This window comes from Vulpes vulpes, chromosome X, assembly GCF_048418805.1.
Source record: "Vulpes vulpes isolate BD-2025 chromosome X, VulVul3, whole genome shotgun sequence".
Lineage (NCBI taxonomy): Eukaryota > Metazoa > Chordata > Mammalia > Carnivora > Canidae > Vulpes > Vulpes vulpes.
The window spans coordinates 97,635,937-97,652,826 of record NC_132796.1 but is presented as its reverse complement, the minus strand read 5'-3'; the positions used below and the strand labels follow the sequence as shown (position 1 = coordinate 97,652,826).

At 43.5% G+C, this 16,890-nt stretch overlaps 1 protein-coding gene across 4 annotated transcripts in view; it reads right to left on the bottom strand.

The window, feature by feature from the left end:
* Nucleotides 1–5,870: 5,870 nt before the first annotated feature.
* OCRL (OCRL inositol polyphosphate-5-phosphatase) overlaps nucleotides 5,871–16,890 on the bottom strand; it is a 53,393-nt gene continuing 42,373 nt past the window's right edge. For all 4 annotated transcript variants that reach the window (XM_026018105.2, XM_072744519.1, XM_072744518.1 and 1 more), the window contains 6 exons: nucleotides 14,755–14,778; nucleotides 11,870–11,986; nucleotides 10,891–10,975; nucleotides 10,142–10,269; nucleotides 8,508–8,619; nucleotides 5,871–8,327 (listed from right to left, as the gene is read on the bottom strand). In XM_026018105.2, coding sequence (XP_025873890.1) covers nucleotides 8,206–8,327; nucleotides 8,508–8,619; nucleotides 10,142–10,269; nucleotides 10,891–10,975; nucleotides 11,870–11,986; nucleotides 14,755–14,778 — 588 coding nt within the window. In that variant the 3' untranslated portion in view covers nucleotides 5,871–8,205. The remainder of the gene's footprint in view (nucleotides 8,328–8,507; nucleotides 8,620–10,141; nucleotides 10,270–10,890; nucleotides 10,976–11,869; nucleotides 11,987–14,754; nucleotides 14,779–16,890) is intronic.

Below are 16,890 nucleotides of genomic sequence, written 5' to 3'. Positions count from 1 at the left end.
TCTTTATTTATTAACCAAATATTGTTGAGTACCTACTCTGTCTGAGGTATTATGGGAAAATCCAAAATATGCCCAGCTTGGTTCCCACTCTCATGATGCTTCTAGAAGCATCAATTTGTACCACTACTTGTAGGTTTTAAGAGTACAGAGGAAGCAGGAAGTGTCAAAATAGTGGTACAAAGGGAAGGTTCTAAGAGTTCAGAGGAAGTGGGAGTTGTGGGAAAAGACTTCCTGGAGGAGGTAACATTTGGTTTTGATAGGGTTTGGGCAGGTGGAGTGGTAGGGGCCAGGGAGTTCCAAGTGGCTGATGCAGACTGAGCCCAAGTGGAGTGTACGTGAGTTTAGGGAAGGCAAGGGCATGACAAGGTCAAGAGTGGGAGTTTTGGCCAGAGAGGCGGGCAGAAGACTCTAAGGAGAGCTCTACTATGAGGCTGAACTATCTTACCAGAACTTCTGTGGTAAGTGGAGGCTCAGGACTCTGAGGGGTTTTGATTAGGGGGATGACATCAAAGCTGTGCACTGAGAGGATTAGCCTGGCAGTGACGTGAATAGAATACACTGAAAGGGAGCTGAAAAATTAGTTGGAAAGGGATTAAACAGAATATGCCAGGCCTGAGGTAATGAGGATTTGAATTTGGTGGTAGGGCGTGGGCAGTGGGCAGTGGAAAGGAGGGGCCAGATAGACGAGACCATGAATGACCTGAATTTGGCCCCCTTTCCGAGAATGTCCCATCACATCTTTTCTGCCCTCCTCTCCCTCTTCCTTCCTTCCCTTTCTTTTCCCCCTCTCTCCTTTTCCTTCCCTCTTTTCTTCCTCCTTCTTTATAAAAAATATTATGTATGCCTTATGATGATCAGTGTTACTTATTTTTATTTCCTTCAGAACCTTGCATAGTGGCCTACACTTAGCAGGTACTCCATAAATATTTGTTCAACTGCAATTGGTGACTGATTAGAGGTGGGACAGGGACCAAAAATAAGCAAAGGTCAACCAATCAAGCCTGGCTGATGGGAGAGAGGAAGATGCCAAGAGAAGCTGGTGAGGGTTAATGTTAGGTTAACTAGAGCTTCTGGCAGGTTATCTAGTTAACCTGAAATCTTGGGGTGTAGCCTAAAGAGAGAGTCCAAGGAGCACTCCCATTTTTATCCCCACTCCAACTTGGGAGATGTTGGCTATATGAAAGAGCACAAATTTTGGTCTGGGGTTATGGTGTAGTTGGCCACTAACCGAGTACCGAGTTAAGTAGTCTCTCTGAGCCTGTTTTATACACCTATGAAAGGGGGATGAAAGTAGTACTTAATAAAGTGGTTGTCAAGGCTGAAAGTGAGGTTCAATACATTAGTACAGAGTCTGGGGTAAATGATAGCTGTAGGTGTTAGTGACTATTACTAAGATTAGGAGAAGCATAAATCATGTCATTCCCAAGTAAAGTCATCCACAGCTTCTTGTTGCATGTGGCATAAAAGGCAGCCTCCTTCCCCGGGTTCCACAGGCTTGGCTGGCCTCTTGTCCAGCAGCCCTACCCCTGCCCCCTGGGTTCTGCCTGGCTGTCCCCTAAACCAGCAAGCTGCTTTGGTGCCTTAAGGTCTTTGCATTTGCACTTTCCTTTGCTTGGAATGTTCTTTGCCTGGACACCTGGGTGGCTCAGCGGTTGAGCATCTGCCTTTGACTCAGGGAGTGATCCTGGAGTTCCAGGATCGAGTCCCACATCGGGCTTCCTGCATGGAGCCTGCTTCTCTCTCTGCCTATGTCTCTGCCTCTCTCTCTCTCTGTGTCTCTCGTGAGTAAATAAATAGAATCCTTTTTTTTTTTTTTTTTTTAAGGAATGTTCTTTGCCAGATCTGGTATAGCTGGCTTTTCAGGGGGAGGCAGGGGCATATATACTGTATGATCATCATTCAAATCAAGATATGGGAAATTCTGGCCTCCTGAAATTTAGGTCTCAGCAAACATCACCTCCTCAAAGCAACCTTCCCCTGACCGAGTCTGCTTGCTGGGCACATTGCCCTACTTTATTCTCTCCAGACTGTTTGTCATTCTCTCTAGTTACCCTGTGCACTATTTCTGTCTGCTTATCCCACCCCACCCCACCCTCCTAGTGAAAGCACTGTGGCACCTCTATCATCAGCACCGTGAACAGCGCCTGTCACACAGGAGGCCTCGATAAACACCAATTGAGTGAATGGCTGATATTGAAGATGCAATGTGGGGTGGTGGCAGTGAGGAGTGATGGGAGCAAGTCCACTGAGGGTGGGAAGAAATGGGCTCAAAGCACAGTGGAAGCACTTACCTTAGCCTAGGTAAGAAGGAAGACCACTTATTTCTGACACAGGCAGGAAGGAGAGAGGGATGAGGTAAAGCTGTGACATTTTGATTTGTAGAGCAGGGCTTTGAGGACTGCTCCTTCTACCGATTTGAGATTTCCACAAAGTAAAGTGTGTGGCCACCTCCTAAGAGCCAAAGGGCTGAGATAGAGAGGCCTGGGCCTGAGGCCAGTGGAAGGTTTTGGAATAATTATACTCGCTGCCATTTCTTTAGCACTTACACACCAGGCACTGTTCCCAGCCCTTGAAACGTACTAGTTGATACCATCTCATGACGATCCCATGAGGAAAGGTACTATTATTACTTCCATTTTAAGATGTGGTAACTGCGGCTCCTGGGTGGCTCAGTTGGTTGAGCGTCCGACTCTTTATTATTCTTTTAAAAGATTTTATTTATTTATTCATGAGAGATACAGAGTAAGAGGCAGAGAAAGAAGCAGGCTCCATGCAGGAGCCCGACATGGGACTCGATCCCGGGATAACGCCCTGAGCTGAAGGCAGACGCTCAGCCACTGAGCCACCCAGGCGCCCCGGTCCGACTCTTTATTTCGGCTCAGTTCATGATCTCAGGGTTGTGAGATGGAGCCCTGAGTTGGGCTCTGTGCTCAGTCTGCTTGGGATTTTCTCTCTCCCTCTCTCTTTGCCCCTCCCCCTGCTCTCTGTCTCTCAAATAAATAAATAAATAAGATGTAGTAACTGAGGCCTAGAGAGGTCAATTAACTTTTGTCCAAGGCTAGACATCGAGAAGTGGCAGAGCTGGGATTTGAACTCAGGCAATCTTGCTGTTGGAGTCTATGCAAAGAAGCACAGCAATTTCTTGCCTCTCAATCCCTGAGGTGCAAGTCTATGAAGGGTAAGAGAAGAAGAAGAGGACTGTGGAATGAATGATATATGCAGCCCTAGGAGCAGTCAGCCAGTCACCAGGCTATGCCAGGAAGCCCAGGAATGGGAGCAAAAAAAAAAATGAGATGGAGGTGCCAAAGGTGGTGGTGACTTTGTTAGGCATGGCAAAGATGGAAGCTGAGCTATTCCAAGTGCACGAGAGAGGTGGTTTCTGGGTAGAGGAAAACAGCATGTGCAAAGGTCCTGAGGTGGGGAAGAGCTTAGCTAATTGGAAGGAGTGAAAGGACAGTGTCAGAGTACAGTGGTGGAGGCAGGCAAGCATTACTGGTAAGCATTCAAACATTCTAAGGTAGGGTGTGTAGGCACTGGTATTTTTTTTAAACCTTACGTCATGTGGCCAGGGTTAAGAACCACTGATTTAGACCAGTTTCCAGGTGATACTCATTTGGGGACTGCACTTTGAGAAACATGCCCTAGATGATTCTGAGTAGCCAGGGTTGAAAACCACCCATCTAAATTGAAGACAGGCTATAGAATGGCAGAAAAACTACCACTTCAAAGTGTGACTGAAAGAAAAGGCAAACCCCTCTTCTCCACCTGGGGAGCTAGGGGATGGGAGGAGCTTCCACAGGACAGATGAAAGAGAAGGTAAGTAGCATCAGCTGGGTAAGAACCAATTCAGGTAGGAGCAGCTAAGGTGGAAACTAGCGGGCAGTGGATTTATCTAGAAGGCAGAGAGAGGAAAGAAGGGCTAGGAACCAGGCACAGCAGCACAGGAAAGAGCAAAAGGAGCCTGCTGGTCGGGATGGGCAGAAGAAAGGTGGGTGTGGTTCCTGGGGCTCAACAGCCAGGTGTTACATGCTGGTGATGGCATCTCATTATTCATCCTTCAATTTACACCTCACCCCTACTCCCCAAACACAGAAGTGCAGCAGAAGGGCAAAACAGAGAAGTGCAGAAGGCGGCATGGTGGGGAGTCTGTGCTGGGGGAAAGGATGGCAGTGGAGTAAGCTGAGCATGGGGTCTGATGGTGTCTAGTTAACAAGGTTAACATCAAATGAAAGCCAGAAAGCCTCTGGCAGTGCAGGAGAGTCCATGAAATATAGGGAAGAGCTAAGGGGCACAGGGCATAGGTTAACATCTACATAGCAGCCACTACATGCCAGGTACTGTGCCTGCCACTTCGTTTCTTTCTCATTTAGTAATGCAGGGCTTGCTAGGCCATGGGAAGTGTGGAGTTCCTTCTAAAGGCACTGGGAAGTCACTGGGGAGTTTTTAAGAGGGAAGTGAGATGTAGTTATGTCATCCAAGTGCAGTACTATGCCCGTTCAATTTTATAGGCCAGGAAACTACAGGGTAGCCGGTGCGGGGTCACACACGAGGAAGTGGCGGAATCCAGACTGAAGATCAGGCCTCTCTGAGATGAATGGTGGCAAAATGTTAACAGGTGGTGAGTTAAGGGTACCGGGTATTCACTTTACCCTTGTGACTTTTCTACATGTTTGAAAGATTTTGAAACAGAAAGTTGGAAAAAAGAACTAGGTATAACACCAAAGTTTAGACTTGATTTTTCCACTCCGCCATGCTATGTCGCTGACCTAGGTGACCTTGAATCCTTCACTGCCCCTTGAGCCTGACTGCCCATAGGAACAATGAGATTGGATTAGATCATCACTAAGGTTGTCTCCCTAACTCTTGATAATCCCACTTGGGCAGTGCATAGCTTTTAATTATTAGGCTACACCAAGAGCCAGGGCTTCCACTTGCCCTGCGGTCTGGAAGACCCTAATGGTTGTCCTGTAGCAGCAGCCAGGGAGGCGTTTGTAACCTCTGGAAAGGTAATCACTGGGACTGCTCTGCTACACTGCCTGTTCTGTGTAAAAACTGCTGGGTATCAGTCTCCATCCGCTGGGGGGAATCTCTCTCACAAGGAAACACCTTCTTCTGCCAAGGCTTCGGGTGGGGCTAAAAAAACTGTTCATGACAACACTGAATCAGCACATTCATCAGGGCCAAGCTCATAGTTAGGCGGAACTGGAAGAGGGCCCTGGTTGCAAAGAAAGCTCTAGCTCAGGCCTCTTCGGCCTCAAAGGGAATTAAACCAAAATGGAGACCGGCAGCAGAATAAAAGGCACCATGCTCAAATTAGGGGTTTCCTCTTAAAACACTAGAGTTCAAATTAGAGCCCTCCAAAAGTACTGAATTTATGGACTTCATCCCCCCAAGAGGTAGTAAAGGTTCAAAACTGGCTTTCAAAAGTTGTCAAATGAATCCTGTGGAAACAGGCTCTTTGTAGGGGCATGTCTAAACTGCTAAGGCTACACTGGCAAGAACACTCAAGATGTGTATGTTGGGGTTTGTCAGATTTCTGGGGGTGGGATGATCATGGATCTGACCCAGTGTGACATTTGCATGCATAAAGAATCAACATCTCTTTTCCTAACAGTGTTATTTTGTTGCCTGGATCCCCAGGGTTACAGTAAGAATCCTGGGCTGGCCTCTGGAAGCACTGTGACTTCTTTCTGAGCCTCTGGAAATATGTGGCTTCTTCTCCCCTCCAAGGGCAAATATACTGAGAATTCTTATATTTTATTGTTAAGACAGGAAATGACAGTATAGTTTTATCTGTGAGGACTACAGTCAAGGGGGACTCAGTGACATAAGCCTCCCCCCTCAGTTCTTCCTTACCAAGATCACACTTATTTTTCACACAACATATATTTATTCAGAAAAAATTGCAATAAATTATAATAAAAAAGATGACACAAAATACAGAATCCCACTAGCAGCTTTGCTTAGTGACCAAGACATTTCTGGGAAATATAACAATTACAGAATAAGAATCAGAAAACAGTGAAAGGGAAACTAATGCAATATCACCACATGGATTCAAACCATTTCTTCCCTAAAACAATATCGATGCAGAGTTCTTCTCTATCAGATGGATCTGAACTCCTTACTTCAGAGGAGCTATGAAATAAATAGCACATTAGAGTTACTCGGGAATTGGAGGTTGGCGTGCTGGAGTAGGCACAGTGGGGGAGCAGACTTCTTACATCTACTCTATTTCTATCTCCCCTACCTAGAGATTGTCTCAAACCCTTAATGCTGTGTACATCCCAGGACCAGAGCTGGAAAAATGTAGAGGCAGTAAACAAATTTAATGCATTTGCTTTATGAACAAAGAGCTAGGATGCTGCATACAATCCCTACTAACCCTATCCTTGACAACCCAAAGGTCCCAGGTTGCAACATACTAGACAATGTGCCAGGGACAGGCATCTCCCTGTCTCTGTGTCATGACCTTGCCCCTGCTTCTATAATCTGCCTCTTCTATGGTCGATTTCTGGCCTAGTGGAGATGGCAAAAGCAGTCTTCTCATAATCTTCCATTAATGAAGTTCTGATCTAGCAGATCTGCAACTATTTGGCACTAAGATCTAGACTCTTCGTTCTAGAACTCCCAATCAGGAAAGGGTTTAACCAGTATATCACAGGATACATACCTTTTCTTCCCCCACAGAACTCAACTTACGAGAGGTAGGGGGAACCGAAGAACCATTCAGCAGTTGTGTTTCCCCTGGCTCTCTCCTTCAATGTTCTAGAAGAGTCAGGAGTCAATACCCAAGACCAGACACAGAGTCCATATGTTAGGCTCCTTGGATTTAATGTTAACAGTCAAGAATGAGTTGACTCAGTGTGGTTTTAATGAAAGAAACCCAGGAAGAAGCCAACTGCATTAGGCAGTTTTGCAGTCAATGGCTGGTGGCTGGTTTGCCGACCAACACAGAATGATTTGAAAAAAAGAATGCTGCCCCACAGAGCTTGAGTAAATGAAAAGCTCAGAGGGTTGTCTTGGGTGGGAGAGAAAGGAGCTTCGTTGGTCCCACTGCCCAGTCTCTTTTATATAACACTGGGTAAGGTGACTAGGAGCCAAGGGGAGCTGGTCATAGAGTCCAGAGCCAGCCCTGATGAGGGAGGGGGCAGCATCTGCCCCCTGGTATTTCAGGAGACCAGAGAGGGTGTTCTAAGGATTATCCACAATACCCTGCTGGGGGAAGAAGCAGTATCACCAGAAAGGCCCAACTGGGGTCCAGACTGCCTTTTTGACTGTGATGGAGGTGGATTTTGCTCTGGAGGTGGATTTCTAAGTGGGGAATGGATCCTCCAGACAACCAGTATTAGTTCTCATGTGAAATTTGAATAAGAACAGAAAGGGATGGTAGAAAGCAAGACCTGTCAAACATGAATGTTCTCACTTTTAAAATGCTCAAAGTGCTTCCACTCTGATCATGATTCTCTCACATCAATGGGATGTCATATCTAGTAATCTCTAAAGTTCTGCTAGTAAACATGGTCTGAGACGAGAATACGGTTCCACCCAGTGCAGATCCGTGAAAAGGCCAATGTTACAGAGACATACAGATGCCACTGTAGTAGAAATGCACAAATGCATGTCACAACCACATGAAGATGGTAAACTCACTGTTGGGGACATCCGAATAGTTACTAGCTTCACTCAGACTTCCTTCGACGTAATAGAGTTAGTCGAGTAGAGTGCAAAGGGGTGATATGGGAGGGGGTCAGGCAAAAGTGCTTTAGACGAAGGACTACAGACAAGTCTGAGCTACAGCACGTAGTGCATGTAGGCCTAGAATAGGAACATCTCAGAATCTAGGCCTAGGGTGCTAAGGACAATCATGACAGCTGGGGAGGAGGGCAACAAACACATCCCCAGATAAAGGAGTGTAAATACAGATCTCTTTGCCTTATAAAGAGAGAACACAAAACCACCAAAATATGGTACCTTTGGCTTGGCAATATAAGTCTAAAAGTATTTTGCTGTGTAGGATATGGTAAGGGAGGGATTAGGAAACTCTCTTCCTCTTGCACTAGAAATAACCTTTTCATGCCGAAAGCCTCAAAATTCTGCAACTGACCCTTCCTGTGGCATGACTTTTCATTTCATTCTGAAATACTTAGTGCCCAAGATTTTCCACCTCTAGAATCTCGGAGAGTAGTAAGAGGAAAAGGCTTATTAGTCTTCATCACTCTCAAGAAACCCCAGAAGAAACTGGATAGCACGCTGACGGTCACTTGGAGTCTGTCTTGCCATAAGGTTGGGTGGAGGCCTTAGGAGAAGACTAGTGAAGAGAGTAGCTAGAGGGTGAGAAAAAGGAAAGGGGAAAACCCTTTGTCAGACACAATCTATGCAAAACTTCAGGAATGGGAACTGGGGGACCACTGGATGAGGGCAGTGAGCCGTGCGCCTGGACAGGAAGGCTGTCCCAACCAGCCCACCCTCCTGCTCATGCTGTCGTTTTTATGAAGTACTCTTACCGATCATGTTTTCGCTGACATTGTTGTACTTAGAGAATTTTAAGAGTTCTCGAAGGAATGCCATCAAGTAATGGAAAACATTTTTATGGCATCTTGGAAGCTGGGAAATCACCTGTTTTTAAGAAAAGGGGGGTGGGCAGTAAGGAGAACAAGTGAAAGAAGGGAGTAAGAAGAGCTCACAGCTGCCACAGTACTTTATAATTCAACCCATACAGGATCCCATTTATCTGTCATGACTCTCTTTTATTTCCTCATGCCAAATGGTAACTTCCAAGTCAGAATGGTCATACTGTTTGGCCCCTGTCCACTCAAAGACCAGGCCATATTCACATGTGTGATCATCACATATTCACACAAACACATCCCACCTTACAAGCAGGTTAGTATTAATCTGGTCTTTTTCAATCTCCTCAGACAGGTAGCCATGGCATCTGCCAAGCTCAATGGTTTTCTCTGCAATGTCATTTAACATAGATAGGAGCTCCTCCCAATACTCACTAGTCTGACTGAGAGGTATTCTCAGCTACTGTGCATCAAAATTATTTCATAATTAAAAACAAACACGGGGACACCTGGGTAGCTCAGCGGTTGAGCGTCTGCCTTCGGCTCAGGGTGTGATCATGGGGTCCCAGGATCGAGTCCCACATCGGGCTCCCTGCATGGAGCCTGCTTCTCCCTGCCCCTCTTTCTCTGTATCTCTCATGAATAAATAAATAAAAATCTTTAAAAATTAAAAAAATAAAAGAAAAACACCAAGGATGCCTGGGTGGCTTAATTGTTGAGCATCTGCTTTTGGCTCAGGTCTATTCCTGAGATCTAGTCCTAGTTAGGGTTAGGTCTAGTCCTGGGATCGAGTCTCTACCTATATCTCTGCCTCTCTCTGTGTCTCTCATGAATAAATAAATTTTTAAAATCTTAAAAAAAAAACACCAAGAAGGGACACCTGGCTGGCTCAGTCAGTGGAGTGTGTGACTCCTGATCTCAGGGTTGTGGGTTCGAGCCCCACATTGGGTGTAGATTATGTAGAAACAAAATCTTTAAAAAACACCCAGGGGGCGCCTGGGTGGTTCAGTCAGTTAAGCAAGCATCTGTCTTTGGCGTAGGTCATGATCTCAGGGTCCTAGGATAGAGCCCTGTGGCAGGCTCCCCACTCAGCAGGTGGTCTGCTTCTCTCTCTCTCTCTCTCTCTCTCTCTTTCTGCCCTTCCCCATCACTCATGTGCACATGCTCTCTCTTTCTCTCTCAAATAAATAAATAAATAAAATCTAAAAAACCGCCAAACCAAAACAAAACAAAACAAAAAACACCAAGAAGACAAAAAGGAGAAAGGCTCACAAGCATCACTGACCCTTTCTGGTAATTCAGCCAGAATTCCATATATGATCAGCTTCACCAATCCTATGCCAGAGCAGAGGTATCTGCCCTATTCAATAGGCCAACTAGAAAAGTGTGGCAAATATAACAGGAAATAACACAACCTAAAATTTAAAAGTCCCGACTCTCAATGCTGGTGTCCTGCCACGAATAACAGATTCAGATCCACCCTACCACACAGCTAGATACACACCTGGCCTTGTTAAATTGATTTCTCTATGGGGGCACTTGCCTCAGACACATAGAGCAGTAAAACTCACCTGTCGGCAGTTCTGGGGATCCTGAGCAGAGTCAAGGCATCGCTGATACAGCTCATAACATATGACAGGCTCTGGCAGGGCTTCCAGGAAAATGAGCAGTGCTTCAGCCACAGAGTGATTACTGCCAGCTGGATTACCTTAAGTCAAGGGAAAGTGGCTCCAGGAAAAAAGCCACACAGAGACCCGATTTGCTTTCTTCCTCCAGCTCCCTCAGGGACAGTTTCCTTCCTATTATTCAGGGCAGACTAATCCTAATTGGGGTTTGATATTTTAGTGGTTCAGGTATGCTGCAGCTGAGTTGTTACAGAATTTATCAACCTCTTGGGAGGTTTGGCTCAACGTGTGAGAGTCAGGGGAATATGGCATATAGAATGTTCACATTTGATCAGTCCTTTAAACTAGTCACCAATGTTTCCCATCCTCTTCCATGTCCTAGTGACAACACATGTGGTGGCAGGAGTGATCAATGGCCTGAAGCAAAACAGTGCCAGTGCTGTGGGTCCTATGTTCCATGTTTATTAAAAGTCGTTGTTACCTACCCCTTGATTCCTTTCAGTATGAGTCTAATACAGAGAGAAGTCAAAAGTTCCTAAAAGGAATTGAAAAACAACTGCAGAGTCAATGATTACCTTATAATAGAAGACAGAACGAAAGTAAAGATGGAAACACAAAACTCAAATGCAGGTGGAAAGGAGAGTTTGGTAAAGAATTTATCCGGCTTCCTAATAAGCCTTTGTCAAAAAGGATACGGATTGTCTCGGGAATGCTAGTATCCAGACAATCAATGATCTGTTGTAACTCCTCCTGCATTCCAGGGGTTTGGAACAGGTCCTCCTACCAGAGAGGTCACAATGAATGGAACAAGGCAAGATAATCGGCCCTACAGTTCTGAAGACCACCCAGGGATCAACAGAGTAGCAGGATGCAAATGGAAGGGTAATATGCATACTTGGGATTAGGAATGGAGGTATGACAATAGCATCTTTCCCATTTATCATCTGTATAATCCACGTGAAATTTTATTTCAAGTCAGAAAATGATCTTCAAAGCTTTTACCCTATACCTTAGATGGCAGAAGACCAGCTGTCTAGGGAGATGAGGTGTTCCCACTTCTAGCTTCCTGACAAGTAGAAGGCAGAGTCCAAACAGCTGAATCACGCTCAGATTCTGATAGTAGGGAATGCTAGGGCAGGAATAAATGGCATGCCCACACCAAACCTTGCTTTCAAGTTCTATTACTCTTCAGTAGGTAAGAAAATATTTTCCTTCAATTTAGTACCAGGAATTTCTCTATCTGGGGAGTTGGGTTGGAGGTAGCTAGCATTTTAGATAGGATTAAAAAATGAAAATCAAATTAATGAAGTGGGCTTGAAGTTTGCTTTGGACTTAAAATCTTCAATGTTTATGTGAGACTGAAAGCAGGCATTATAGACTGAGGTACACAGTAGTCCAGGGGAAAATGTGTGTAGCCAGGAAACAGGCGTGCTCAGTTTGGGCCTCATTCCACCATTACACTTAGGCTGTGGTGTTAGCTGAATCACTTAGTTTGCAGGCTTCAATTCTCCTATCTGTAAAATAGGGATACTTCCATCTGCCAGATAATCTGATAGTGCTGCTCTGTGAATGTAGCTTCGGAAAGTTATAAGCCCTATTACTGACATGAAGTATTATTATTTCCCACTGGATTCACACACCTTCCAAGTTGCAAGGCAGGCCACAGTTACTTACCTGGTGACAGGCATATTTGAATAAGTGATCTACCAAGAGCCAGATCTCCTTGGGGACCTGAAGGGGTCTTTCACTGGCACCTTCATCCAAGGGAACCATCTGCAGAAGGGATTTCTCCTAATAGATAAAAAAAGGAGGAGAATCAAAGCGGTTTCAATAAAAACTTGTGTGTAATTTAATCTCCTTCATATTCTGCTTATGTAGGTACAATTTGATCTTCATCTTTTAGGATTTTTTTCCTTTTTTTCTTACTGGAGACACCCCTGGTCAGAAGGCACTCGATACCGATTGTCACAGTTAAAGGATCGCCTTCCTCTTCCAAATGCTTCACTTAATAGTTAAGCACTCCATTTGGGATCATTCTGTTTACCACATGGATGCACTTTGTGTTGTAAATCCTTTCAGGGGTGATACTGAGAACCAGTGCTGCAGTAGCATGGTCACATGCCACTCGAAATCTGGGGACTATTCCAGTACAACGGACTGTATGATCCTCCGAGAGGGCAGCGTCTACTTAGGATTCAGTTGACTTTTAACTTACTATTCTCTCAGGTCTTACCACAAATATTACAGTTTTCACTGCTGATTTAAGTGAAGGCTCTCTGGTCCTCAGAAACTGAAGACAATTCTCCACATTATACCTACATTTGCAAATATTTTGGGCTCAAGAGAAGACCTAATCTTAAGGCTCTAAAACTCATAACTCTTAAGATTCAAAATTAGTAAACCAGATACAGCATACCAAGGGCCAGAAATACTGTGAGAAGTTCAGGGTCTGAGTCCAGAAGTTATTCTTTATATTAATAACCCAGTAGAGATTTCTCAGGGCTGTGATCCCTTTCATATTATCTTTCTACTCTGTTAGATTCTCCTGAAAGTATCTCAGAGAAAAACCCAAAAGTGACAATGACTAAATCTGAACTTGTAAATAGCTGGGGAAATAAACTCAATTATCTTATGTTTATATAGTCAAATAGAAATTATATCAAAAAGGTGCCTGAAACAAATTAAAATTCATATGAAGGCAGCCTACAGAAAAATCCCAGTGTTGAAAACGGTGACCCATTTTTTCATTTTCCTCACTTCTCCACTTCCACCCTAAGGTTATATATATATTGTGTACTTTCAACTTTAGGAAATTCTATAGATTCCATCCCAAAACCCAGCCATGTTGCTTCATGGGAAAGAAAAGAAGTGTTTCACTACTTCCAGAGACTGTGTACACTAGAGCCAAGCTGAGGGCTCTGCTTAACATTATGTTCTTCAATAAGCATTGGTGACCTTTTAAAGTCACTGTACCTTTCTAAGAGAATAAGGAAGAGAAAGGAGCATGACAGTTGGTTACCATTTCAAATCTCATTTCTTCACATTCATTTTGCTTGCTTTCTTTCTTTCCCTGGGATTCTATCATTTGATATTCATGTTCCCTACAGCTGCCAGAATTTCTATCAGTGGCTCATCCACTAACTTCTTTCCAGTTGCAAGTATTAAATCCAGGCATCCACATGGTATCTGAACCAAAGCACTGTCTATAATGCACTCTGCTCACTTTCTGAACCAAACACATGTATAGATTTAGCAGATGCCTCCAAACTTACCACATATAAATTATTCAGCACTGATTCATGTACTTTTTAAAAAATTTGACATCCAACTGGCGCTTTTCCTGTACTAAGGCATTACAGCAACACAAGTCACTGTCTGAGATGAAAAGACAACATGGCCTGCTATTAACAAGGAAGGGCTGGGAAGCAGAACCATCTCAATCCTTAGTGGTTTAAAAAGGTTAATAAAATGTCAGTAGGTTATATACATCATCCACTATCCATTTTCAAATTCATGTGTGATAATACGAAATGTCATACTTGTGTCTCTGAAGTCTAGAGAAAGATCATGCACAAGAAACAATACTTTCTCAAAAGTCCACAAATTATCCTGAACTCTAATTAGCAAAGGGAAATCAGGCACACTTTGTTTTCTTTTACTGAGACACATCTGGTGCCTGATAAGCCCACACTTTGAAACCTTAGTGCTGATAACTAATACAGAAAACAGTACATCATTCCCACCATCAAAATGCATTAAACTCCACCAAAATGGGGAGATCACATTACACAGTATAACAGTGCTTTAAGAACGTTTCTCAAGCCCACGTTTCTCTACTTGAGAGCCCTGTATGGAGCCAGACACCCTCCAGCTTGAAGATGGAAGGTGGCCAAGCACTGCAGGAGTGCTTTACTAGGTTCCTTCACTAGGTATTCAGAAGAACTGGGTTCTAGTCCCTTCTGCCCCACACCTCTGATATCAGGAGCAGTATGACTTTAGTGAGTGTTTCAACCTTCTCGGGCCTTGGTTATTTTGTCTATTAGAATGGAGAAAACACCTTACCCTGTCTGAAGGCAGAGTGCTAGAGCAGATGACCCCTTATGATCTCGTTCAGCATGATAATTCTATGTTCTATTTCTTAACCATATATCTATGCATTCTTTCAGTAATCAATAGTGTCACTAATCCCAACTCTTAAAGCAACAGAAATCCACTTCAGGTTTTACTATCATTGGAAATGTAGGACAGCTAAACAGTACCCTCCTCCACCTCATGAGCTTTCAGATATATCAAAGTAGCTCTTTAGTTACTTCTCATTTCAAAAATACAAATCTGGAACCTTGAGTACTATTGCTTTTATGTACTGGGTCTCAATGATGACCAGTACAACAAATATCTTTTCCATACTTCAGACACACTTAAAAACAGCTGGCAGGACATTGGTAGATTCTCATGGAGTCAGAGGTATCTGATACGGGAAAGACTAGGGACAAATTCTAGGGACCAGTTAAGTCTTAATCAGGCACATGAAACACATAACCACCAATTAATTGTATTACCTTTTCTAGGAAGCTGTCTTCTTCCTGAGAGCAGAGCAGGAAAAGAAAGTCATTGACAGACAGAAAATTATTAGAATTTACAGAATTAGAAACAGATCAGTATTAATAGAACTCACTAGCTTACTAGATACATCCACTTTAAACAGCTTTAAATTTTTCAAGTAAATCATTATTGTTGAAAACGCAACATTTCTCATTTGCAAAGTTCTCTATTGTACATATTAATTTTCATGCAGTTTATTGAGATTATCACTCAAGAAACATACATGTGTAGTCCTAGACTTCTGTGTCCTTTGGCAGCTGCCAGCTGACCTGGCCAAATGCCCCGTGACGGATCCATGCTGCTAGGAGGCAGGCCCTGCTGCTACACTCTGTAGCTTCCTACCTCATCCTAATGCCACCTGATGGGCGAATGTGAGTCTGATAGTGGCCATTCAGAAGGAGACGACTGGCTTCTCCCCTCTCTACTGCAATTTCTCTCACCCTAGTTGGCCCCCTAAGCAGTATCTCACACGCTTTGCCCTTGCCCCATACCCACTCACCTCTTCAAAGGACCCTAGAGTCCCCAAATATGGAGTCCCCTCTGAAATGTAAATTTATTTCATTCCAGACCTTTGTAGACCAGAAAACCCATCATTATCACCTATTGTGTTATATATGGTATAATGGGAAAAGGAGAAGCAAGGGAGAGGGAAGAAGGCACCTTCTTAATGGTCTCTGTCTTTTGTGCTCTTATTAAAATCCAATAACCACAACAATAACTACTGACAACAAAAAATAATAACTACTGACATCACTTAGCATCTGCCATGTAGAGGAAAACGTGTAAAGTGCTCATATACAGTGTTATTCAGTCTGCACAAGTGTGTAACGTAAATATTATTCCCATTTACAGATGAGGAAGCTGAGGCACTGAGAGGTGAAACTGTTTGCCCTAGGTCACACTATTAGGTATTAAGTGGCAGGATCAGGATCAGAACTCAGGTCTGAGAGATACTACAGAAATTACCACTATAGTCCCCTAGACAACTCAAAAAGTACAATCTGGCTGTTTACTGGACAAAGGCAGGGAAAAACTGAAAAAGACAGTAAGAAACAAAGCACCATGGTTAGCAGGAGAGCGCACAGGCAGTGGTGGTAGACAGTCCTGGTACAAATCTTTGTTCTGCTTCTGTACAGACATTAGGAAAGTTACTAAACTTTGTGAAGTCTCAGCTTCTTCATTTCCAAAACAAAGAGAATAATATCTACTTCATAAGGTCAAGGAAGCAGCCCAAAAGCCAGGCATGGTAGGGCAGTGGTAGTATAGCATATAAGCACCTCCCCAGAAACTCCCAACTGGAATCCTCCCAATTCTGCCATGGGCCACCAAGAACCTGAGTATAAATCATACTTCTCAGGTCTGATAGTAAAAGGAGAAGTCCTATCTTACTATGAAATATGTGCAGGAGGCTGGAGGCGGAAGAGTGTGTTCCCTCATGTTTCAAATAGCAATGCTAAATGCATTTCCTATAAATGACTCTTATATATATGGTGGATAGATTTTTTAGTATTATTACATTTTGAATTAAATAGGCTCTTGTAGGTTTATTTACACTTTTATATATAACATAGGAAATGAAATAAAAATAATCAGAGTAATATTGCTTTATGAAGTATACAATATTTATAGTATTGTAATTACAATATTTTTTTAATTTAAAAGTTAAATTCTGAGCACCAAACATCTAATTTAACACAATTTTGGAGTCTAACCTTTTTTAAAATTTAGGACTACTTATTAAGAAATAGTAGAAGGCAGCCTGGGTGTCTCAGCAGTTTAGTGCCACCTTCAGCCTAGGGCCTGATCCTGGAGACCTGGGATCGAGTCCCATGTCAGGCTCCCTGCATGGAGACTGCTTCTCCCTCTGCCTGTGTCTTTGCCTCTCTCTCTCTGTGTCTCTCATGAATAAATAAATAAAATCTTTAAAAAAAGAAATAGCAGAACCTGCTTGCCTAACAGACTTCTCTATCTTTCCTTCCATGAATAAATGCCACATGACACGATGAATAAAACTAGGTAGAGTTTTCATATACTAACCTGTCAAACCAGGCCCTCAAGGAAGTTTTCTTCAAGTAGTGGCCATCTACTAGTAG